Source organism: Urocitellus parryii, chromosome 12 (assembly GCF_045843805.1).
Source record: "Urocitellus parryii isolate mUroPar1 chromosome 12, mUroPar1.hap1, whole genome shotgun sequence".
Classification (NCBI taxonomy): Eukaryota; Metazoa; Chordata; class Mammalia; order Rodentia; family Sciuridae; genus Urocitellus; species Urocitellus parryii.
The window spans coordinates 5,504,642-5,530,634 of record NC_135542.1 but is presented as its reverse complement, the minus strand read 5'-3'; the positions used below and the strand labels follow the sequence as shown (position 1 = coordinate 5,530,634).

Genomic DNA, 25,993 nt, shown 5'->3' with positions numbered 1-25,993 from the left:
AGCTGTTTTAGCTGAAATCTTGGTATGATTTTACAAAAAGGCACTTTGATTCTTTGAACAATTATTTACTGAGTACAAAATACTGGCAAGGATTAGAGCTATGTTTGGGGAAAGAGAGTTGGTAAGGGCAAGGAAGGTTTCAAAGACATGTAAGAAATCTCTGACTTCAGAGAGAGATCACTCATTGAGAGATGTGATTTTTGTATTGGCAGAGTATGGTCTTTCATGAGTGAATAATAAATTCTTAATTATAATACTACACTCACAAGTTATCTTTAAATGTAGATTTGAATTTAGAATGTATTTTGAAGGGAAAGTTAAAGTTGATAGGGAAGGTGTGTGTAGTGTGTGGTAGGGGTAAGTGAGCTATAGGACTTGTGGGTGGCAGGAATAGCACTGCCAAAGTCTAAAGGTCTGAGGTGAAGTAATGCATTTGGGAAAGCTGCAAAAGAGTTCTCAATGACAGTAGTATGTTTAAGAAATCCAAAATATTTTTGGGAAAGCCAAATTGTCTAAAACACTTAAAATTCTAAAGCACCCAAAAATGAATTGCATGTATTTTGGAGTCCTAAGTCACCCCTAAGCCAATTATGGAAACATTTGTCCTGTGAAATGCTTTCATATTTCTAAGACGTTTATGTTTTTACTTGGTGTACTATTTTCCCTACTTCGGAGTCTATAATTCTCCTTATTAAGTTGTCACAACTATAGTTATGGAGGATTGATTCATTTAAACCTTTCAATGGGCTGTCTCTGCTTGAAGCAGGGGCTACAAAAACTAATAAAAAAGAACAGGTAGTACTCATCTAGTGAGGAGAGGAACCTATAAAGAATTGTAGTAGGTGGGGCTGGGGATGTGGCTCAAGTGGTAGCGCGCTCGCCTGGCATATGTGTGGCCTGGGTTCGATCCTCAGCACCACATACAAACAAAGATGTTGTGTCCGCCGAAAACTTAAAAATAAATATTAAAATTCTCTCTCTTAAAAAAAAAGAATTATAGTAGATGTGTAAAAAGAGGAGTACTTAAGGGATGCTGATAACATTGGTTACCTGAAGAGGTGGGTGGCTGTTGCTGAACAGCCTCAAGTTGAACTTTTGCTGAATCTTAATGATTTGCCAGGAAATTCTCCAGGAAAGGTAAAAGAAATGGAGAGTGTGTGCCAGTTAAGTTATTAGAAAAAAGAAACCTGAAGGTCTGCAGGATTCTGTTCTTGAAACTTAAAATGTAATTTCTTGTGGCCTGAGCTAGTTTTCTAGACCAGAGATTGAATCTACTACTTTAAATATTTCAGTAGCTCTCATCTCCTTCAAGAGAATGTTGAAATCTACTTTAAATAGCTTCTTTGGGAGGAGAAGTACTATACTAGACTCAAATGTCACTGCTGAATTTTTGAGGTTGTTGGCAAAGTTGGGATTTTTTTAATTTGTTTAGTTTTTGATGAGGGAATAAGTAGAATACAGACATTTTGAAAATGAAATAAATGAACACAATTTTATTTTTGCACAGAAGAATTTTAAATTATAGTAATTTGGCTTGCTAAAAATTATTATCTTTTTTAATCTATTATTCAACAAGTAGGTTTATGATCATGTACTATGTGCCATTAAAAAAAAAAAAGACATCAAGGAGTTGTCCTGCCTCATGGTGAGGTGAGTAGGTTCCTTTGTCGGGGAGGGGTTGTGCAGTATGCCTTTTGTTTTTATCCCCAGTATCAGGGATCAAACCTAGGACTTTACACATACTAGGCAAGCAATCTACCACTGAGCTAGGCCCTCAGCCTCCTCCCTGTTTTTTTTTTTTTTTTTTTTTTTTCAATTTTATTGTGACCACTTTTTTTTTTTTTTAGTTTAATAAGATGTTTAATGATGTTAAGGCCTAGGAAAAAAAGAAAAAAAATTGTAAGGGCTTCCATCAATTCTGTTCCAAATCTTTGACTTTCTATAACTTCTGTGAAGTTCACCTGTTTCATTTGGAAATAACTGAGATATGCTTTCATGTGCCTGTTAAGGTAGTTATACAAAATAACTTGAGCAGGGTTAGCTCCCTAGGGTTGTCCAAAGAGGTAATGATGCCACCAGGAGGTGAGGGTAGGTCTGGGGCCCCTTGGATTCCTGCATGAACCAGCTCCAGAGCTAGTATGTTGTTTTTTGTGTGTGTTTTTTTTTTTTTTTCTGATACCAGGGATTGAACCCCAACCCCAGTCCTTTTAATATATTATTTATTTAGAGATAGGGTCTCGCCCATTTGCTTAGGTACTCACTAAGTTGCTAAGGCTGGCTTTGCACTCCACTCATTATCCTCCTACCTCATCCTCCCAAGCCATTAGGATTACAGGTGTGTACCACTAAGCTTAGCCAGAGCTGGTATGTTTATACCCAGATACCCTACTTACCCCAGTTTATCCCCAAAAGTATTTTGAAAAAACAAAGGAGTCACAGAGTACGAAGAGTCATCATTCTTAAGTTTCATCAAATTTAAAATAGTTCCTGGGCCAGGTGTAGTGGTGCACACCTATAATCTTAACTATTTGATAGTCAAAGGCAGGAGAATCACAAGGCATACTGCCTTGGAACCAACCTGGGCTAAAACTTAGTGAAGCTGTCTCAAAATAAAATTTCAAAAATAGGGTTGGGGGTGTAATGTGGTGGTAGAGTGCTTGACAAGCACATGTGAAGCCTGGCTTCAGGTCTCAGTACAGGGGAAAAAAAAAAATCCTGGCAGCAATCTTGCTGATCTGATTATAGTGTAACAAACTACTTAGCTCTCATCCTAGGCCCTTTTTTTGTTGTTGTTGTTGTTTTCTTAATATTGTAAGTTAACTTAGCTAAAGTTAACTTCCTAGATAAGTTTCAGATTAATGTACAAGTGTTCTCAGTTCAAGGTGTCCTTCTTATATTCATTGTGTCAAGATCCATTTGTTATTTTAGGTGTTCAGTTATTTCTCTAATATCGATTAATCCCACATCCCATTCATCTATTCAACAAAATGCTTTTACATATATTTGAATCACTGGCCTTACTGAACCAGTCACCATCTATGTATATGTGTGTGTGTGTGTGTGTGTGTGTGTGTGTGTATAGTGTGTGTGTGTGTATTTTTTTTTTAATGATGGTTTCACAGTCTAGAGAAGCTCTTTCTTTTTTTTTTTTTTTTCTTAATAAACTTATCTGTCCTTGAAGATGTAACTCAAATGTGCCTCTGGGGAAAGATTTTCTTCCACCCCTGACAAAATTATCCCCTCAATTCTGTAGCTCTTTGTTATTCCACTTGCTCATTACTAAGCATCAGCCCAGAGTAGACTCACTCTTATCCTCATTTCATAGCCGAGTAAGCATTCACAGAGAAGATCAACTTGTCTGGGTCCCCAGGTGTAGAAAACAGTGAGATTTGAACCTAGGCCTGTCTGGCTCTGAAGCTGTGTTCTATGAAAGAGGGTACAAGGAATGCATACTGCCTTGGAACTAAGTCTTCAGACCCTTAGAACTAGCTTTTCCAGGCATATGACATTGAAGAACTCAAGTTTTGTGAGCCCTCAGCTATAGAAATGATAATATCATCGTTCTCTGCTTCAAGTGAAATAATTAGAAAATATGAAAGTGCTTCAAAGTTTTTTTTTTTTGTCTCCATTTCACACAAAGAAAATGCTGCCAGTACCAGCAGTTGTTATCAGCTATAATCAATCATAGCATAAAAAGAGTTTTGCCTTCTGTATCTAATGAAGCTTTTAGCTGAGATGGGAACATGCAGGTTCATGATAATGTTTTTTCTGTTTTAGTTTGTGCTTGAAATTTTTCACAGCATCTCTCTCTCTCTTTTTTTTTTTTTTTTAATAATTAAAAATGCTTTTAGCTGGGCTGGGGATGTGGCTCAAGCGGTAGTGCGCTTGCCTGGCATGCGTGCGGCCCGGGTTCAATCCTCAGCATCACATACAAACAAAGATCTTGGGTCCGCCGAAGAAAACTAAAAAAATCAATCAATCAATCTCTCTCTCTCTCTCTCAAAAAAAAAAAAAAATGCTTTTAGCTAGTTTTGCAGCGCTTGGGAGAGAACCTAGGAGCACTTTACCACTGAACTACACTGCCTGCCTTTTTTATTTTGAGACATGGTCTTGCTAAGTTGTTTAGGCTGTCCTTGAACTTGAATCCTCCTGCTTCAGCCTCCTGAGTAGGTGGGATTACAGGCTTGTGCCAGCCTAGCCCTGTAATTATTCCTATACATATCTTTCTTTTACTAAATGTTTATTTTTCTCAAGGCAGGAAATGCCTACCTCCTTATTGTGTCTACCCAATGATTATATGGTAGTTTGCAGAAGTGCTTTGGAAACCACAGTTCTTGCTGAGGGATACTTTTATCCCCCTGGGCAGGTCACAGGATACCTTCCAGACAGGAACCTGTAAGGAGCCACTTTAGAAGGGTGCCCTTCTGGCATTTCAGTAACCAGATCCCAATAGCTGAGATCCACATTTGATGTGCTACAGATTAAATTTCCCTGTGCAGTGAAATAGCATTATAATGTGGTTTCAGTGTAATGTCAGGGAACATTATGTGCATTTTGAAGTTATTGCTTGAATAGGTAGTATGTAAACATGATACAGAATTTCTACTGTGCAAAGTAAAACTCCCACCCTGTCCAGTAGTCACCAGGTTATCTCCCCAGAGGCATTCTTTGTCCCAGTCTCTTGAGTAGCCTTCTAGAAGTGGTCTATGTTGATATAAGCACTTAACTTCTTGGGAGATTTCTAAGGGCAGCATGCTGTTCATGTGGTTTTACTTGTTGCTTTTTTTTTCTTCTGAATACCTTGAGTATTGTTAATACTAACAGAGCTGCTGTTTAAACCTGTACATGTATTGTAATTTATAAAGCTATTTTCTTTTTGATGGACATTTAAATTATGATAACAAAAACTGTAGAAAAAAACACTAGCAAGTTAAGGAGAGGCATAAGGGATGACCCGCTGGACAGACTCCTCGTGGACAGCGATATACAGTCAGTCAACAAATACATGAAAAAATGCTCACCATCTCTAGCAATCAGAGAAATGCAAATTAAAACTAAGATACTATCTCACTTTAGTAAGAATGGCAGCCATTATGAAGTCAAACAACAAGTGCTGGCGAGGATGGGGGGGAGGGTACACTCATACATTGATAGTGGGACTGCAAATTGGTGCAGCCAATTTGGAAAGCAGTATGGAGATTCCTTGGAAGACTGGGAATGGAACCACCATTTGACCAGCTATTCCTCTTCTTGGACTATACTCAAAAGACCTAAAAATGGCATACTACAGGGACACAGCCACATCAATGTTTATAGCAGCACAATTCACAATAGCTAGACTGTGGAGCCAACCTAGATGCCCTTCAATGGATGAATGGATTAAAAAATGTGGCATTTATACACAATGGAATATTACTCAGCACTAAAAAATTACAAGATCATGGCATTTGCAGGGAAATGGATGGCATTAGAGCAGATTATGCTAAGTGAAGTTAGCCAATCCTTAAAAAACAATTGCTGAATATCTTCTCTGATATAAGGGAGGTGACTCAAAATGGGGTAGGGAGGAAGAACATGAGGAGAAAATTACCTCTAGATAGGGAAGAGAGGTGGGAGGGAAAAGGAGTGAGTATGGGAATTGCATGGAAGAGGGAAGGAGACCCCCTTTGTTATACAGAATTCAGGTATGACGATGTGAGGAAAAAAAAAAAAGAAGTGGGTCACATTAGATTGGGTAGAGAGAAGTGAGGGGAGGGGAAGGGGGGAATGGAAGGACAGCAGAATAAAATAGACATTATTATTGCTGTGGGTATATATGTGACTGCATGACCAATGTAATTCTGCAACCTGTACACTCAGAAAAATTAGAAATTATATCCCATCTGATTCAAATGTATGATATGTTGAGATCATTGTACTGTCATGTGTAACTAATTAAAACAAATTAAAAAATAGTGTTTAAAAAAAGGAAGTGTGTGGTGGAGGAAGGCATTTGGGAGCATGGCATCAGGAGGTAGAGAGAGGGAGAGACCCGGTAGTTTTGCTCAAGGACAAAATATATACCTTAAAGGCAATCCTCCACCCTACCTGTCTACAGTTACCACTCAGTTAATTCCTAACCCAGACATTTCATCTCTAAACCATCTTGCATTATCTCACACATGAACTTTCTGAGGACACCTCACATTTAAACTGTAATAGGAATTCAGCTCTACAATCTATATAGAAAAAGTACCCAAAGCCCAGTCTTCAAATGGCTTCAAGACATCCAGAAGTGCTTCTTCTTGTGTCTAGTGGGCCTGTAGGCAAGATATGCCTGCCCATGAGGATGTACCACCAGCCACTCAGCTACAGTGATGTCATTGAGAATCCTAGGCTCAGGATTTCTGCATCTAACACATGCAGCAATTCCAGAGTGCAAGTGTGATCACCTTACCAGGGTATAAGAAGGAGAGGCCTGTGAATTGTCCCCTGCCATGACCATTGACAGTGTGGACAATGTCCAGGTAGTGAAGGCTAGAACTACCCATATCATCATGAATTCTGCAGTCATGAAGCAAATCATGAAAGCTCTCAGCATTATCAACAATAGGCATCACTGAGAGGTAGTGGCTGCACTTTCCACCAGGGCCTTATCACCCAGAAGACCAAGGGCTTTCAAATGGCAGAAGTACTTTGTAAACTGAAGTTGCAGGGCAGAGAGAGATCAAAAGAAGAGAAGCAGCCTATATCTACCCAGTTCACCATCATCAGTATTCCATTCTTTCTCTGCACAGGGACCCAGAGGCTGATTTACTTCTGGTTCCTCTAATGCCTTACCTGGCCCATATTCTAGCATTATGGGTCCTGGAAGTGGGTTAAGGACAGAAACTTGTCAGATCAATGGAGGCACTATCGATCAGTATCCTCTCTGAAGTCTGGTTCTGGAGGTTTTGCCAGGAAGCCCGGAAACCCTCCAATGGAGCTGATCTGTGTCTGGGCCACTGAAATGACTGAAGATCCAGCAATTTTCTAACTACCCAAGATGGACATAACTGGTGATAGAAAGGAAGAAACAGCCCCTACAGGCCTATAATCTCAAACCCTGTTTTGGGTGTGCTTTGTAAGTTCACTTGGCATCTAGAGCTCTCTCTCAATTCCAGGGATGCTGGATGGGAATTTCTTAACCTTATCTTGGCTGTGATATAGGAAAGGTATATTTTTAAGAACCTTTTAAACTGAGGCTCCGGCTAAAGAAATAATTTTTTTTAATTTTTCATTTTTGGAAACATTAGTACAAAGCTTATCCTCGTGTAGATGAAACCATTTGTACCCCTTTAAAGTTATGCCATATGATCTTAGAAGTAATATTTGGGGCATCCACTTAACCTATTTTTTATTTGTTTACCCTATACAAGAACTTAATATTTGTGTTGGTTGAAACCCTAAGCTTCTGGATTCTTTTACCACCATCAGTACAATGACAAATCATGGTATAGAGGTGTCACTGACTAGGTAAGACAGCTTTGGCCTTGACTGTGCTGCATGTCCTATGCTCCAGTCTTGTTAGTTAGGGAGACCTCAGATATGTTTCAGATCTGGTTATAGTTAATAGCTAACAAGTTAACTTGGCAGGGACTCTACTTCCAAGGCTGAAACCAGGGTCTCCCTTGCTTCTTGGTAGACCTGATAGATTTCCTTTGTCCTATAGCTGGTTCCTCATACCTCTTTGTACCTTCTGAACCACTGCTGTTAGAGAGATGCTTCTCTTTTGTATTTCACAGTGTTTTTTTTTTTCCCTAGTGCTGGAGGTTCAGGGCCTCCCACATGCTCTGTCATTGAGAGAGAGGCCCCAGCTAAAGAAATGATTTTTTTTTAATTTTTCATTTTTGGAAATGTTACTACAAAGCTTGTCCTAATTGAGCTACACCCCTGCCTCTCAGACACTAGTTTTGCCTCCTCTTTCTTGTACCTTAAAGTAAGACTAATTTAATGCCAATTTGAAAACTCCCTAAGGGAGGAAATTGATTCTACTCATTTGAAGTAAAGAAGATGATATGTACAGTTGTAGTCTTGATTTGATATTTATGTGAAATTAGTTTCATAGTAATTTGATTTCCTTTTTCAGGTCAGGGCCTAAAACTTGTTTTTGTTTTTGCGCAGGGAGAAATGAAAACATTCACAATTTTTCATGAAAGCATTTTTCACCAAAAGGTACATGCAGCACATATCTTACAAAGGAAAGGGAATCAAGAAACTGCCTTTGTATTCTCCTTATGTGTACATGTATAGACCCTGTCTTGAACACTATCTCAGATACCTTTTGTTATTTGTTTTGGATACTATCTTATATAAGGAGCTGACCTCATTGAGTAGCCTAGAGTCTAAAATTATCAGGACAATTTATTGTCTTCTGTTATGTCTTGTTTTGACAGCAAGAATTTTTATTACTTTAAAAAAAAGAAGGAAGAAAGAAAAAACTTTAGCAATAAAGTATCTTTATAGATATTCCACCATATTTATGTATAAGTGTATCATTTAATTACATTCTTAGACACAGAATTGCTGGGTCAGAGAAAGGTGCGTCTAAATTTTTTGGTAACCATTCCCCCACCCCCATACAAGAATGTTGTAATTCACTCCCCCAGCATTGTACAAGAGAGTGTCTCTTACAATCTTACATATCACATCTTTTCACTTGTTCCATGAGTTTTCATGTTTGAAATCTACTTGTTGGGGATGGATACTGATGGACACAGGGGTTTCTTTATGGGATGATGGGAATGTTATAGAATTAAATGATAGTAATGCTTCTGCAACTAGTCAGTTTGCTTGAAATCACTGAATTGTATACATTAAAAGGATGATTTTTAGGTATGAATTATATATCAATTAAGCTGCTTTTTTTTTGAGAGAGAGAAAGAATTTTTAAAATATTATTATTATTTTAGTTTTCAGTGGACACAACATCTTAATTTTATTTTATTTTTATGTGGTGCTGAGGATCGAACCCATGCATGGCCCCATGCATGCCAGAGGAACGCACTACTGCTGGAGCCACATCCCCAGCCCTAAGCTGCTATTTTTAAAAACCATTTGTATTTTCCATCCTGAAAACTGACTTTCTTTGTTTTTCAGTCGTCCTCTTTCTTATAGGAAATTTGTTTGTTTTACAGTACTGGGGATGGAACCCAGGGTCCTAAGCATGGTAGGCAAGTGCTTTGCCACTGAGCTATAGCCCTAGCCCATTTTTAACAATTTTTTTAAAATTATGAGACAGGATCTCTCTAAGTTGTGCAGGCTGGTTTTGAACTTGTGATCCTCCTGCCTCAGCCTCCTGAGTAGCTGGGATTACAGAACTGTACCACCACATTTGGCTGGGAAATTAGTTTTTTAATTCCCCCGTTTCTTCTAGTGTGTGTGTGTGTGTCTGTCTGTCTGTCTGTCTCTCTCTCTCTCTCTTAATTCCCCCGTTTCTTCTAGTGTGTCTGTCTGTCTCTCTGTCTCTCTCTCTCTCTCTCTCTCTCTCTCTCTCTCTCTCACACACACACACACACACACACACACACACACACACATAGTTTTGTATGTTTATTTCTGGTGTTTTTATTCTGTGCTATTTTTTGAGTGCCTTCATATGCTACTACCATTCTGTTTTAGTTAATTTAAAAAGTTTTCTTGGGGGCTGGGTTGTGGCTCAGTGGTAGACCACTCACCAAGCACGTGCAAAGCCCTGGGTTAGATCCTCAGCACGACATAAAAATAAATAAATAAATAAAGGTATTGTGTCCAACTATAACTAAAAAAAATACATTTATATATATATATATATATATATATATATATATATATATATATATATATGTTTGCTTGATCCATTCCTGATTATTTTTTCCCTAAATGACTTTAGAAGTAGAATATTAATGTTTTTCTTTAATCCTATTTATATTTAATCATTGTTATATTCATTTATAGCCAGGTTTATGTTGATTATTTTGCCCCTTTTCTCTTTATTTGTTTTAATCTCATGGTTGCTTGTGCCTTCAGAGCAATGTTAAATAATAGTGATCATAGTGAAATTCTCATATTGCCTCCCTGATTTTAATTGGTATTATATATTATTATATGCAAGTAAAATTAGTCAGGCTGGTTCTTTTGCCTTTTATTCTATGTTTGGGCTTATAATCTTAGAAATAATTTTAAAACTTCCTTTGTCCCCTTACAGTCAGCTGTGGGACAATTTAAATATCATCAGCAGTACTTAACCTTAAAGGTTTGGTGGTATAGATGTCACCCAAGAAAATGAAGGGTATCCTGGCTTTTGGGAAGGTACTTCTTGGTGATTGATTCTACTTTTCCTCATGAGATCAGTCTATTTTCTCTTTTGGAATCAATTTTGATAACTGATGTTTTCCTTGAAAATTTTTCAATTTTTTTTCTTTGAAGTTTTCAAATGTGTGTTGATGAACATAGCTTTCTTTTGTCTTACATTGATTTCTTTGATCCTTCCTACAGGAACAGGAAGTATAGTGGTCATTATGGTTAGCTATCTAAAAGGAAGAGAAATTTTAGATGTGGTACAAAAAGGAATTCCAGTAAAAGTGACCATAGGGATTGGCACCCGTCATGTGCAGGAGTTCATCAGCGGTCAGTCTGTGGTGTTTGTGGCCATTGCCTTCATCACTATGATGATTATCTCCTTAGCCTGGCTAATATTTTACTATATACAACGTTTCCTGTATACTGGCTCGCAGTTTGGAAGTCAGGTAATTATGGATAATTTTATTTTTACTTTTGAAAAGATATATATTGCTTTAAGTTATATTTGACCATATTCTTTATTTCCTTCTCATATAAGTATTCATATGACTTTTTGAAACTAACTTTCTAATTAGAATGCATTAAATTTTCTATCTTGTGGAAGATTAAAAACTATTTTTTAAGTTTAGGACACTTTTTGCACATTCAGTTCCTGCACATATCATCTGTCCTTTTCCAGACAGAGAGCAATGGCAAAAAGGTACCAGATGTAGTGAACCTGCTCTCATAACCTGGGTTTGTGAGCTGGCCTAAAGACAGGGAACGAGCATCCCTGTCTCCACTGTGGAGCAGCTGTCAAGCTATTTCCCTTCAGAGAGACCCTATCTCAGTATCAGCAGAGTTGAGGGCTGATGAAGAGCCAGAGGCTTCCAGTAGCAGGATCTGTGCCTATGCAAAGTTGGCCTTCCTGACTGATGACATAGGAAGGGCTCTTTGTTTTTAAGTCCCTTGATGCTGGGCATGGTGGTGAATACCTGTAATCCCAACGGCTTGGGAGGCTGAGGCAGGAGGATTGCAAGTTCAAAGCCAGCCTAAGCAACTTAGCAAACCCCTGTCTCAATAAAAAATAAAAAGGGCAGAGGTTAAGCAACCCTGGGTTCAATCCCTAGTACCATAAAGGGGGATGGCTGACAGAGTGAGCATATGGTACCTCCATCCTCAGCCTATTTCTTTCTTGCTGATATTTAGACATAGAATTGGTTTCTGTGGCTGAGGTGTATGTAGGTCAGTGGTAGATCACATGTTTAGCATATCTGAGGCCCTGAGTTTCATCTCCACAGCACTACATACAGACTAAAAAAGTTGATTTCTTCTTCAGACATAGAATTGAAAATAAGTTTTGTCAAATAGCTCTTAAGTTATATGACTGTTGTATATATTAAGACTTAAAATGGTGATGAAGGTATTTTTAGTTATTTTCATTGTAATATGAAATTAAAAATTGACTTTTTAATGAAATTTTTTCTATATGCTTGCATATAATTTTTTATAAAATAGTGATTTAATTTGAAAATTTCAACAATAATAATGATATTTTATTATTAATTTATTAATAATAATAATAATTTTCTCTCCAAGAGCCATAGAAAGGAAACTAAGAAAGTTATTGGCCAGCTTCTACTTCATACTGTAAAGCATGGAGAAAAGGTAATACTTTTATACTGTGTTGTTTTGTTTCTTGGTTTGGACTAGAGGATGTGTTTATGTCTTGAGTAATACTTCCCTTCCCGTCTTTTAATTCACAGTATCCAGTCTGTGGCGCTTTGGTGAATTGAGTTAGTATTAACTTGTATGTATATATTTATTGTAAAGAGGATTAGTAGAAATACTGAGGTTGAAGAACATTCCAGATCTGTGCTGTCCTGAGGGTTAGCCACTAGTCACATACAGCTATTTAAGTGAATTAAATTTAAAATTGTGTCCCTCAGTCACACTAGCTACATTTCAAGTGATCAGTAGCCATGTTGACAGGAGCTGCCATGTTGGATGGCACTGACATGCCCATCATCTTAGAAAGTGCTATTGGACAGATCTGGGTGACTATAAAGAAGCTGCAGAACTTAAAGTTTATACCATAGACCTGTGAGTCCTTAAATTCATTTCTGTTAAATTTGAGACTACATGTCCATTCTCTCTGATTCCCCCAAGTACAGGAAAAACATACTTGATATTTGTGGAAAAGGAAAAAAAAAAAAAAAGATATCTTTAAAACTACTTTTTTATTTAAAAAAAAAAAAAAGTAAACTTTTGGGGTTGGGAGGGGCTGAGACTTTAAAGATTTAGAATCATACCAGAAACTTAAAGCATTTTGGAATAGGACAAATCCTGAATCTAGAGTGATATAGATTGCCTAAAAGGAAAGCTGTTACTAATGCGGTAGTATTTATTTTTTTAATGGTCCCTCTTTGGTGCTTTGAAATGTTGCTAGCTAGTGTTGACTTTAGTTGTGGGATTGGTTCAGTTGTTTTGTTGTTGAAACTTAATCTTCTCCATTCTCTAGTTTCTAGTCTACCCTCCTCCCCCACCAAAAGGAAGAGAAACTACATTTACAGTACATATTTCTTCCTCTAACCTACTTAAAGGATGATTAAAACAAAAATAACACATTAAATTACAGAGTATAAAATTTTGAAATCTGTTATTAATGGTTTATGTGATATAGTTAGTATTAAGATACTATAGAATATATATATAGAATATATAGAATTATATTGGTGGCTACGATTCTTTCCCTAATATAACTTACATTGCAGTACATTTGAATTTTAGTAGTTTGTTACAAGGTAATGATTTCTTTTTGTATAAATGTTTTGAACAGAAAAAATAAAAAAGAAATATAAGAAAAAACACTCTTTATGGCTTAAGATTAGCATCTGATTTACAAATCACTAAGGGTTCTTTAGGAGAGACTTTCCAGTTAATGCCCTTGGTAGATTCTAAACCCATTCTGCATAACTAGTTACTGAATAAGCATATGGTTCTATGTTCCTCTGGAACATGAATGCCTTCTGCTCTCTTCAGGAACCACCGTTATACCATATGAGAAGACGTAGATTCGTATGTGTAATTAATGGAATTGAGTCTTTGAAAACATAAGTAAATTGATATTATCTTCTTCCTATACAGCACATTTAAAAAAAAAAATATATATATATATATATATATATATATATATATATATATATATTTCCCCCCCAGAGACAGTTTTTTGAAAGTTGTCAGAGTAATAGTTAAAAAAGAAGATCCATAAGTGTTCCATGAGTTATATCGATACATGGATTTTATGACAGTTTTACATTTTAAACATGTATTTTTTGTAGTCTATATCTTAACCTGGTTTTGGATACTGACATTCTTTTTTTTTTTTTCCAATTTTTCTTTTGTGTAGATTTACTAATAGTAATGTGTAAACTTTATTGCCATTATTAAGGACTTCAAAAAATCATTTTAGTGCTGACAATGTAGCTCAGTGGTAGAGCACATGCTTAGCAAGGCCGTGGGTTTGATCCCCAGTATTGCAAAAAAAAGTAGATATTCAAAAAATTGTTAAAATCGTTTCATTATTTTTGCATGGCATATGATAAATAAATGACAATATTTACTTTTATTGCAGTGTATAATTTAAAATGTTGGTATAAACTTGATTTTAACATGGTCTTTGATAACATTATTTTCATACAAAATTCGGTTCTTAACTGCTTTCTTTTTTTATAAGTGGCATATTAGCTAAATGTATTTTTAAGTAATTATAAGGATAATGTAGTCATATTTCATAAAATGAACTTTGCAGCCACATTCAGCACTGAGTTCCTGAATCCCTGTCCCAGAAGTCAGTTCTGTCTTGGGACAATGATCACTCTGGCCCTGACTGCTTGGTTGATGGGATAGAACCAGGTGTATGGATCCATGGGTACCCAGAGAAGTGGAGAGGGCTGACCCATAAATTCTTAGAAGTGGAAATTTTGTCACAAGACTTTCTTCTCCAGCAATTTTTGTTTCTTTGTATCCTTGTTAATTCATTACATGAAAAACAATGACTTATTCCTATTTGTAATTCTTTTAGTACTAGTGAGGTAGATATTTTCAGATATGTAGCCATTTTCATTTTCTCATTTGCAGATTATAAATGTGTCTTTAGCAGATGTAAATTTCTTTTTAATGATTCTAGGAAATGAGTAATTTCCTGGATATTTATTCTTTTCATTAAAGTGCAAGGTTTATGTTTGAGAAATGATTTATTTCATCATAATATGGCAGGCATTTCCTAGCGTATTTAAATACTATTGTGTCTGAGTAGGCAAACAGTAAAATTTTTTCATTTTCAGCCTCATTCCTTAGATAACCTCTTGATAGTAGTAAGAAGTAAATACCAAATATAATCATCTGAATTTTAGTTTCATGTTATCCCAATGTAAAATAGAATCCATCATTGTTTTAGTCAGTATATAGTGCATTTTTGAAGGATGTGCTAATGCCAAGGATAAAGTAAATTCTTTCCTTTTCTTTTTACAGGGAATTGATGTTGATGCCGAGAATTGTGCAGTGTGTATTGAAAATTTTAAAGTAAAGGACGTTATCAGAATTCTGCCATGCAAGTATGTTTTTTTTTCCTCTTTTTTTTTTTTTTTAACCTACTGAGACATTAATAATTGCTGGACAAGTTTCAGTATCCTGACAAAAGAGTTCCGTGTCCTTTTTATGGTATAAAGATCTTGCTATCTTTGATCATCTCATCTTTTGAAAGAGAAGCTTAGGTTTTCTTACTGTCTTCAAGGCTCTTTAAAATTGCTTTTCTTAGGACACCTCCATGACCATTAGACCCACTGTACATCTTTGTCATAGATGAGCTTCTAGTCTCATAAGCAGGTATTCATTAGAATGCTGGGAATTTTATTATATACTTAGCAAAGTATGCTATATCAGGAGCAAGAAAATTGAAGCAAAAAGGTGAAGGACCCAAGGGAATGGGCCTAAAACAGCCAGCAGGAAGCAGGTGTGGGGAGGGCCGTGGTTTGCTATTTTACCCTGAGTTCGAGTTCTCTTTGTGGTTGTGAAAAATAAATATTCCTCCCTTTATTTGGGTTACAGTAACTAAGTTTTGCTCAAGTTCAGTTTTAGCACCAGGAAGTTGTGATTTCCTTTTTAGGCTACTTTAATTGATAACTTTTAGAAGAATTATTTTTTTAGCAGAAGGGTTTATTTTATGTACAGAAATTATATTTTAAGTCAGATAAATTTCAGTTATTCTTAACACCTTTTAGAAGCATGTCATAAGTTAATATATTTGTTTGCAAAGCATGTTAGTGTATAATCTACTACTGCAGGGTAGACTAAGTTCTTGATAATTCTGTGAAGGAAATAAAGGAACGAGTATCAGAATATCAAAGTCAAAAGTTTCCTGAATGAAAGTAGGTGTGGGTACCTAATGAATTGGTCTCAGTATAGGTTGATCATGTCCTCTTTAACATCATTAAAGTTACTCTAGGCTGGTTTAGGACATGTTTTCCTTAAGAAATAATGCTCTCTATGCTGCACAGATGAGCCTAGGTGTCTATACTGATGGCTGAGGTGGGGTTTGTACTTGACTGTCAAATGCAGACATGTACATTTCCTGGGCTGCTCATTGGGATTTTGACTTATTTCCCAGTTTTCTCCTGTGATTTATATAACATATTCCCAATAATTTTTTTTTTTTTTTGTAAAAATTGTTTCCTTGGGTCTGTCAGTTTTTAGTTTGCAGATGGAAAATCAAAAGGCAAGGTGAATTAGACTATGATATAATTAAGAACTGTTACCTTACCTGACGTAGGGGATTTCTATTTGAAGGAAGCTCTTCAAATGATTGTACTAGACATGTGCTCTACCCAGCACTCTTGTACACACATTGTTTGTGCCTCTCAGAGCAGCCTGTGCTCTATATGCAGAGAGGGAGGGCAGGAGCCTCGACCAGGGTCAAGGCTGTTGAGTCGCACAGCTGGCTTTTGATCCCCATCTGTTTTATTCTAAAGCCCATATTTCATGCCCTGTCTTCCTCACACATAGAAAATAGACTCATCCATCACATGGGAGGAAATAATGGCGAATCACTAAAAGAAGAAAATATATATGCCCTTTAAAAATTCTGATAGAAAAATGTAGAATGTTTATAAAAATATTTTTTAAGCCTGCCACCCAAAGATGACTTGTTAATATTTTGATATATTTTCCATTTGAATGCTTTTATGGACCCATATAAAATACTATCAATTTAATATTATTAATTTATTAGTCTTAGCTTACTTAAGCCACATTTATTCCCAAAAGTCTTGCAGGTAATTTTTTCAAGCACATAGAAATGTACAACATAGCATGGGATGGAAATAAGCCATGCTGTTTTTGTGGAGTGAAGGGAACATTTTACTGGAAGTCCCAAATTCTGTTGTAAGTACAAAGTAGATTAGCTGATAATTTAGGAAAAATGACTACTCTAGAATGTTGATTTGACATTGGTTAACTTGTACTGAGGGGATGAGTTGATAGAATGTCTTATTTCCTTTATAAGATATATAAACATTTATTTTAAAACATTAACACATACTTAATTTTTTTAGGCATATTTTTCATAGAATATGCATTGACCCATGGCTTTTGGATCACCGAACATGTCCAATGTGTAAACTTGATGTCATCAAAGCCCTGGGATATTGGGTTTGTTACATTTTTGTTTATATTTAATCTCTGCCCCAGTTCTTCCTGAGTGATAGATTTCATTATTGACTAGAGACAAGAGGACCAGACAAGCTCCTTCTTATATCCTTGTGGCTCTTTTTAAGAAGTTTTCCTCTTTGTTAAAAACAAATTCTTAAAGTTAAAAAAAAATAATAATTAATTCAATTCATGGTATAATAATAGGCCAGGATGTCCCCCAGAAAATTTCTAATTACTTAGACCAATATATCTTGGTATACTACACTGCAAAATGTTTATATGGTAGTCAGTTTCGTATAAACAAGAATCGTAAGGAACCCCACAACTTTTCTGGCTTCAGTGCACATTTTACATAAGAGGAAACTAAAGTCAACACTTCTTCATATCAGTTCTCCTTATCCCTGGATTTCAAAATTAAATAGTGCTGGAGACATCGTTCTGCATTGATTTTGGTCCATTAGTTTGTAATATATAGATGGTCAGAAATCTTTCTCAGAAGACATGAGGGCAAAATGAAAGAGATTATAACAGCAACCAGCCATGTGCTTGCTAAAGGCCTTAAACACATGATTATATTTACTCCCACAACTGTCCTACTAGTTACAAAATTGTGCTTAGAGAAGCTGAATATCTAAAGTTGTGCAGCTAGTTCATGAGGGATTAGCTTTCAAACACGTTTGCTTAATTCTGAGTTCACATTCTTAATTACTATCCAACCCAAAGAGAAGGATATAGAGGAAAAAATTATTTTTCTAGATTGTCACATTTTTATTGTTTTCAGAGTCTACATAAAATATATTAATGGCTCAAAATACACTCATAATAAAATTTTTAGGTAGAGATCTTTGAAAAGAATAGTTTGAACATTGATTTTATTTTTCTTGTAGCTAAACATAGTTTTAGAGGTTTTTTTGTAGAGCTTATTATAGAATAGGAACTACAAAGATATAGATTTGTTTTTTAGTGCTGGGGATTGAACCCAGGGCCTTGTGCATGTCTCCTGGGCTGAAGGTCTGCCTGAAACTTCCTCTCATCTAGCTTACAGTGTCTTCCGAAGATACTGAAGAGACCTCTCCTTAATAACTGCAAAACGAGTCCCAGAATAACCTCTCTGTAGGTATCCAGGAAGAGGAAAGTCCAGTGATCAAGAACTGCTTTACTAGAACCTCATCCTTTGATGTCCTGAAAATTTGTCTCGCTTCCATGATTTCTAAAGTTAACTTATTGTGGTTTTAAAATCATTGTAGCTTTCTTCAGCATGGCATAACATACTTCCCCAGCGGGCTTAGCTCTTGTCCTCTTTGCTGCAGAAACTAGCTTAGTGAGAAACTGAGCCTTCCTGGTTCAGCATTTTAAATGCTAGAACACAAGGAGTTTGACAGGTTATTTTCTTGGCAGTCATAGAATTGTCTTTTTAGTTAGGTATACTCTGAAGCTTTTACTAGATTATTCTCTTCATTAGTCAATAATTTTAAACTTGCTGTTCACTTCTGGACATTTGTATGAGGGAATTTCACTGACCTTACTTAGTAGAGACTTTGATCCTCATGAGTTTTGATTTGGGAAGCATAACTCCATGTATATTTGTATATTAAAAGTCAAACGAGTCTTCATTTTGCATAGAGTTAACCTGCTTTCTTAGAATGTTAATTTCAGAAAGCTAGACTTTTGTCCCCAGGATGCCTAATTTAGTTTTTGAAGGGTAGAAACCTATAGTAACTTTAGGGCTGACAAAAGAATTCACTTGTCTTACTTTTTTTTTAGTCTTTACATGGTTTGCCATTTTCTTTAACCCATCAACTCCTCTTGCCTTGGATATTTTCGATAGCCATGGTGTGCTTTTTTTGTAGTGTCTAATTCTCTGTTTTTTCATGATCATGTGAAAGTCACCAGTGGCCCCTCACACAGACTTTACGAACCGTCATTTGGTTTTTGCACTGTAATACTGTTTGTCACTGTTTTTATTCATTCAGTGAGCACTGATAAAGGAATGCCATTTAGGTGTTAAATCTGAACTTGGCTCTAGTGAGGTTAAGATGGATAAGACACAGCCCCTCTGATTGAGGGCTCTTGGGAATTTGACCTTCAGGACTGGTAGGGACCAGTACACAGGTAGAACATGACAAGAGAACAGTGTTTGAGATACTGGCTGGAGTATTAAGCAAGGAGAAGTGAGAAGATGGAGGTAGTGCATTTTATTTGGGCCACTGAGCTGAGTGTTAAAGGATTTTAGCAGCACTTCAGTGTACTACTGACTGATGGTGTGTCTCCAGGGGTGACCTATGGGATGGGAGGCCTCCAGGTAGTTAGGTCAGGCAGATTTTAAATAAACAGCTTGTGGTGGGGTTCAGCAGGAGTTTGGCATTGTGGTAACACAGCAGCAACAGGATTTGTTACTTGGTGTGTTGGGAGTTGAGGTGAGAGGGAACGTTCAATGCTGGGTGTCAAAGGTGTTTAGTTACTGGTAAGGGAGGAGGAGATTGTTCTGGACACAGCTGAAACAGGCCAGTGGTGTCCTGAGAGCCCAGAGGACAGAGGTGGAGTGCTCCGTGAACCACAGGATCAAATCAGGCTGTGGTAACCCTCACTTAGTAAGTCACCTTTCAGCAGTGTCATCTATTCACATGCAGCCTTGACTCTAGCATTCCTCAACAATGTCTGGATATCCCCCCAAATGTCGGAGACTTAATGTCCTGGTGCCAGGGAGCCTCTGGCCCTCCTTTCATTATTTTATTTAAGTAGCAAATGTAAAAGAGGGGAAGCACAAAGCAAACTACAGCTGAGAGTAAGAGCCAGGACTCCAGGACTAAGTTGTTTTTTTGTTTTATTTTAAGAAAACCAGAATATAGTCTGAAGCATTCTGTTGTCCAGAGCCTGTTCACTTTTGCCACGTTCTGTGTTCAAATGTCAGTGACGTGTTAACATACTGTGAGCAAGAGGACAGTTAAGTACTGATGGAGTTACTTAGAAAAGGCATTTTCTTCTGTTCGGATTTTCAAGGGAGCAGAACCTGAGGATGTTCAGGAGCTGCCCACTCCTGAGTCTACCCCTGGAAGCACTTCGCCTGGGAATATGAGTGTAGCTTCACAAGAGGAGGGCAGAAACAGTGGCAGTGGCAGCAACCTGCCATCCTCATCCACTAATGAGTCTGGGCCACAGTGCCCTACCACTTTCAAAGAAGATGCAGGGGAAAACACAGCATTACTTGGTAAGTGGCTGGTAGATTTAACTAACTTGTTTGTTTTCCTAACATTTCTTCATAGATTCTTTAGTGAATGCTAATTATTAGTTTTTTCTTTCTTTTGTTGTGCTTTGAACCCTGGCCTCTCACAGGCCAGACACATGCTGTACCACCGAGCTATTACCTCCACTCCACAAAAAAAAATTTTCTGATATTGCAAGGCAGGGAAATTATTTCTTTATTCTTCTTTTACAAAATTTCTGAGGTATTCTGCATTCTTTAAAGATTATTTCTAAAATAATTTTGCCTAATCAAAATCTCATCTGAATTTTTGTTGGAATTGAATTAACTTGTAGGTTATTGTAAGTAGGAAGAGTTGATGCTTGCCAATTTGAATGTTGCATCCTGGAATAAAAATGCATATTTTTCAAAGCAGTGAGATTCAAATTTAATTTGTTTTTTAACATGTGAGGTAAAGATAGTAGAAACACTAGAATTGAAGTTTTAAACTGGTACCAAGAAAAAAAAAAGCGCCTTTCGAAAGCAAAAGGAGAATGGATACAGAACCATAAAATTGTCAGGGTTGATCTCTTCACCGTCCAGGGCAGCCTCTTAGAAATGGATCTTATTTTTAGGCATCTCATTGTATTAAGCCAAAGTGCTACCAGTATGAATTTTGCTGTTGCCTTCAGGCTTTATAAAGAAAACTGAATTTGCTTTCTCTGGCACACGGCCAGCCTTGAGAATGTGCAAATGCAGGCTCCAGCCCTTCTGAATGTCCTTCAAAAGTAGTTTCCAGTTTCTTGCCATCTGCCTTGTTGTGTTGCACTTCACCATAGTCTCTCTTCAGGTGCCTACTTAGAAGATAACAAAACTCAAAATAGTGAATAGAAGTAAAGAAAATGAAAAAAGAAACTAGGTTTACAAAACAACAGAATGTCAGGTACATTCTAAAGAAGCTGGATTCCCCTTCCTGAGAACCCCAGCCTCTTTTGGAGGCTCACTTTTTATTTTTTTCTCTTTGTCCTTTCTTTAATCCTAAGTATTGTTCTCTAGTAAATTAAGTGGTAACTTGTATAATAATGTTCTTTGTATCCTGTAACAGTCATAGTATAAATTGAGAAATGCTAAATTTTAAAAATCAGTTATTTGAAGTGGACGTTAGTACTTACAGAATGTAATGCAGTTTTGCTTATGGTTAGGAAAATGTTGCTGGGCTGACAGGAGCAGCTAATCAATCAGTGTGGAACTGCGAGTGGAGCATCCCCTGCAAGGGTCCCTGCTGCCTGCTCCTCCCACTGTCCAGTCTATCTACCCCTCTTTTGTAGGGAGCTCAGAGTATTTGGATTTGAGGTGACCCTGGCCAGAGCATACAAAATTTCTGTTAAAAGGGAGGAATAAGTTCCAAGACATGTTTATACAACATGGTGACTCTAGTTAACAATATATTATATATTTGAAAATTGGTGAAGATAGACTTTAAGTGTTCTTATGACAAGTATGTGAGGTAATACATATATTAATAAGCTTTATTCAGCCAATCCATTGTATACATAGTTCAGAACACCATATCATACACCATAAATATATACCGTTTATATTTTCCAATTTAAAAAGTAAATCAATTTTTTTATTAGTTGTTCAAAAACATTACAAAGTTCTTGACATATCATATTTCATACATTTGATTCAAGCGGATTATGAACTCCCATTTTTACCCTATATACATATTGCAGATTCACATCGGTTACATATCCACTTTTTTACCTACTGCCATACTAGTGTATGTTGTATTCTGCTGCCTTTCCTATCCTCTACTATCCCCCGTAAATCAATTTTTTTTAAGATGGGGAAAAATGGTTAATAATAGGGACTGGGGACACTCTGGTAGAGTATGTAATCTTGCATGTGTAAAACCTGGAGTCAGTCCCCAGCACCAAAAATAAAACAAATTTAATAAAGTTTTTTTTGTATCTTTATTATTATTATTATTATTATTTATTTTTATGTGGTGCTGAGGATTGAACCCAATGCCTCAACATGTTCTAGGCAAGTGCTCTACCACTGAGCCACAACTGCAGCCCCTAATAAAGTTATTTGTTATTTTACCACTAAATTTTAAACTGGCAAAGAAAAGAACCGGAATAAGTATTTGGTTCTGCTGCTATGTTTAGGGAAGTATCACACAGTCCTCAGAAACCTTTTGAGCTTTAGTGATTTTGTATCCCTGTTTTTCTCACTTAAATGCCTGGATTTAAACACCAGCTCCACATCTTTATGCTGATAAAAAGAGATAATGACCTACTAGTCTGTACCTCGTGGGATCATATGTAGTACCAATAAATGTTAGCCATGTTTTCATTGGTGGCTGCATCATTCTCACAGCTGCTTGTTTGATTCTTGAAAACATATTCCAATACCATCAGCTCATACTTAGTCTTTTTTGTAGTACCATGCTGATCAAATTAATATCACTTTGCCTAATACTAGAAAATCTCTTCTTAGCATATGTAAGAAACATTAGTTCTATATTTTTCTTGTTGACTGTCTCTTTGGAATAGGATATCATTTTTTCAAGTAAGTTTATTTAAATGTTTCTGAAATTTGTTTTTTGAAATACGTATTCAGATGAGTAGCTATATTTATGTAACTGAAGTTTAGAATGTGCTGACCAATTTACTGACCTGGGGTGGTTTTGGTGCTTTGTTGTAGAAGCCGGCAGGAGCGACCCTCAGCGTGGAGGACCCATCTCCTAGTGCACATCCCTCACAGACACATGGCTTGAACTAAAGAGGACATTTTATTTTATTTTTTTTTATTTTAGCACATAGTTTATATACTTGAAAATAATGTACATTTTACCTTTCAGATTCAGATTTTATATACAGAAGGCTAAGATATTTTACTCTTAAGGAGACTTTTTGATTCGTCTTCATATATTTATCTACAAGAATACAGTGTTTATGATAAATTGTTTTGGACTATCAGAGATGATGCCTAGGGAAGGCATGCTAATGTGGAAGAGGGGTGTTTCTAAACACTACACTAGCTACTACAGTACTGTAAACAAAGTTAATTTTATTTCTCAAGCTTTTTAGACAAAGCACACCAATTTTAGATTAGTTGAAGTGGAATTGTGTGATTAAATTCAGTAATTGATCACATGGGCTTTCTCTGAAGGAAAAACTTACAGAACTTACTTTACACTTAAAAGATGAGAAATATCTAGCTTTCTTGCACATTTTTCATTGTACATAGAGGTTTCAGAACTTGAGGAAGCGATTTCCATTGCTGTCGGGAATTATGAGAAAAGCGTTAGATGACTTTAGGAATTGCATTTTCCCCTTTAATACGAACTACTTGTGACATCTTAATGGAGGGAAGTTTGTCCACCTTTCCTACAAATAAAAAGTTAAGACTTTATATTTCATATAAGCATTAAGTTATTTGCTGCTTGATTATGGAAATCAAATAGATGTACTATTCTTCATTTTTATAATGATGAATATATTGTATTGGTTCTAATTGTAATTTAATCTTTACAATTAAAAGAATGATAGATGAAGAATTTTGATATTTGTTGTTGGAATAAAATAACTAGTTTTCTTGATTAGTTTTAAGCAAGCCCTTGATTAACCTCAACTCTCCCCCCACCCCCGCCACACCCACACACAAACACACTTTTTTTAAACTTTTATTTAATGTTCTCTTTGGTCAAATGTAAAACTTTTGGAGATTGCTGTTTATAAAGTGATCAAACACAACTCTTTGTTCTTTTCTCACTTCTTGGAGGTGGAAATCAAGGACTATGTAGCAGTTATTTCTTTTAAAGTGTAGATTATATAGACCTTTGTTGCTTTTTACTTTGTTTATTGAGGAAAATATGATTTTAAAAAATAATTTATCTTATAGCTATATCTTGAATATTAGGGTTTATGAAGCTTATTTTTTCTCCAGCTATGTACTTTGTATACAAACTGAGTCTAGCTACTCAGTAGAATATTTGGTGAATTGTTTTACTGAAATAAATTGTACAGCCAGATTTGTTTTTTTTTTTTTTTTTTTTTTTTTAAGAGAGAGAGAGAGAGAATTTTTCAATATTTATTTTTTCTTAGGTTTTGGCGGACACAACATCTTTTTTTTTTTTTTTTTTTAAGAGAGAGTGAGAGAGGAGAGAGAGAGAGAGAGAGAGAGAGAATTTTTAACATTTATTTTTTAGTTCTCGGCGGACACAACATCTTTGTTTGTATGTGGTGCTGAGGATCGAACCCAGGCCGCACGCATACCAGGCGAGCGCGCTACCGCTTGAGCCACATCCCCAGCCCCAACATCTTTTTTTTTATGTGGTGCTGAGGATCGAACCCAGGCCGCACGCATGCCAGGAGAGCGTGCTACCGCTTGAGCCACATCCCCAGCCCCTGTACAGCCAGATTTGATACAAGGAGTATTGAAATAGAAAATTTGTCTTGCTTTGAGCACTTGTTTTCGTAGGTAGCCTCAAAGTTAGTTTCCATAACAGCTGTTATCTTGAAATCTACCTTTTGTGTTCACTGCAAATAGGAAAATACATTCTTGATTCTGTACCAAGTAGCTGCCTTTCAAGAGACATGTAAAAAAAAAGTGCTTTCGTAATTCTTTTGGTAGCTAATGAAGCTGTCTCAGAACACTGGGACAGACCAAGGTTAATTATTTTTGGTTAATTATAGAAGTGTAACTTCTTAATCAGCAGACATCAAAATAGCTTCCCTCAACTCTTAACCAGAATCTTTATGGAAACTTTTAAATTTAATAAAATGCTGGGGATTTGGGGACTCTAGATGAAGATTACACTAAATGAGATTTAGTTACTTTCCTCCTAAAAATTGTTGTAAAAGCCATTTGTTCACATCATGTGGAACAGTGTTTTTTTAACTTTGAAAATCATAGGAATGGTGTGAAGGAAACCGAATCCGTGACACTGAAGTACATGGTGGTTCCCTGCCTGCCTGGCCTCTTCACTCCCTGGGGTGTGATTGGCATTCTGACTTTCCCAGCAGAAAACCTCAGAGGGCCAGAGAGGTGTGAGGACATGGTCATTTGGCAGGTAATGGTTTCTTCTATGCTGTCTTTTTTGGGATCTTGGACATAACAGCCTTTCTAGAAAGATTGCTCCCCGTGGCTACTGAGGAATGATGACAAGAAAAGGCCGAATTGCAGTGTCTCCCTTAGCAGTTTGCTCTCTGGGTGCACAATGACAAAATCACCTGAAGCGACCCACTGGTCTGACCTCAGTAATGCAGGATGAAGCTGCATGCCTAGGGAAAGCTTTCTGAGTGGGAGGGCTAAGAAGGGCATTCCCAGAGATTGGGCAGTTTCAAAGAAAAAATAATCACTGATTCCCAGATGACACTGGGACTTGACAAAGTAGTTAATACCTCTCTTTGTACCCTTGTACACATACTTAACCACATCAAAGATGACTGGAATTGTAAAAATAATAACAGAACTTCAGAAGTCTTAAAAACATTTTTTCAGCATTTCAAATGCTAGTAATTGGATTACTAGTTATAAAAGTGAGATATCTTCCATGTCATAATCGGCCACATAGCCAGAGACTTGCCCATATGTGGTGCATTCATTCAAAATGTTAGGAAAAAGCTGTGTGTGATGGCACTTGCCTATAATCCCAGTGAATGGGGGTAGTGGGGGAGCTGAGGCAGAAGGATTACCCAGTTTAAGGCCAAGCTATTGATTCCCTGTCTCAAAACAGAAACAGGACTGAGGATGTAGCTCAGTGGGATAATGTCACTGGGCTCAATTTCCAGTAGAGGGCCAGGGGTGGGGGGA

The 25,993-nt window shown here is 36.7% G+C and overlaps 1 protein-coding gene and 1 non-coding gene across 4 annotated transcripts in view; both read left to right on the top strand.

Annotated features, from left to right (window-relative positions):
- Window positions 1-25,993, top strand: part of Rnf149 (ring finger protein 149) — a 32,719-nt gene that overhangs the window by 5,825 nt on the left and 901 nt on the right. The window contains exons 2-8 of one of the 3 annotated variants that reach the window (XR_013342283.1): window positions 10,495-10,745; window positions 11,878-11,946; window positions 14,812-14,894; window positions 16,890-16,986; window positions 19,987-20,194; window positions 22,880-23,578; window positions 25,094-25,250. Coding sequence is in view for 1 of the 3 variants with exons in the window: in XM_026408620.2 (XP_026264405.2) it covers window positions 10,495-10,745; window positions 11,878-11,946; window positions 14,812-14,894; window positions 16,890-16,986; window positions 19,987-20,194; window positions 22,880-22,923 (752 nt within the window). In the remaining 2 variants the exon portion in view is untranslated. Of the gene's footprint in view, window positions 1-10,494; window positions 10,746-11,877; window positions 11,947-14,811; window positions 14,895-16,889; window positions 16,987-19,986; window positions 20,195-22,879; window positions 24,326-25,093; window positions 25,251-25,993 lie in introns of those variants that run through there. The other 2 variants (XR_003302573.2, XM_026408620.2) reach the window with 2 other exon arrangements.
- On the top strand, window positions 25,328-25,439 carry LOC113196633 (small nucleolar RNA SNORD89). The gene has a single exon (XR_003302575.1). It is a non-coding gene; the product is annotated as a small nucleolar RNA SNORD89 (small nucleolar RNA).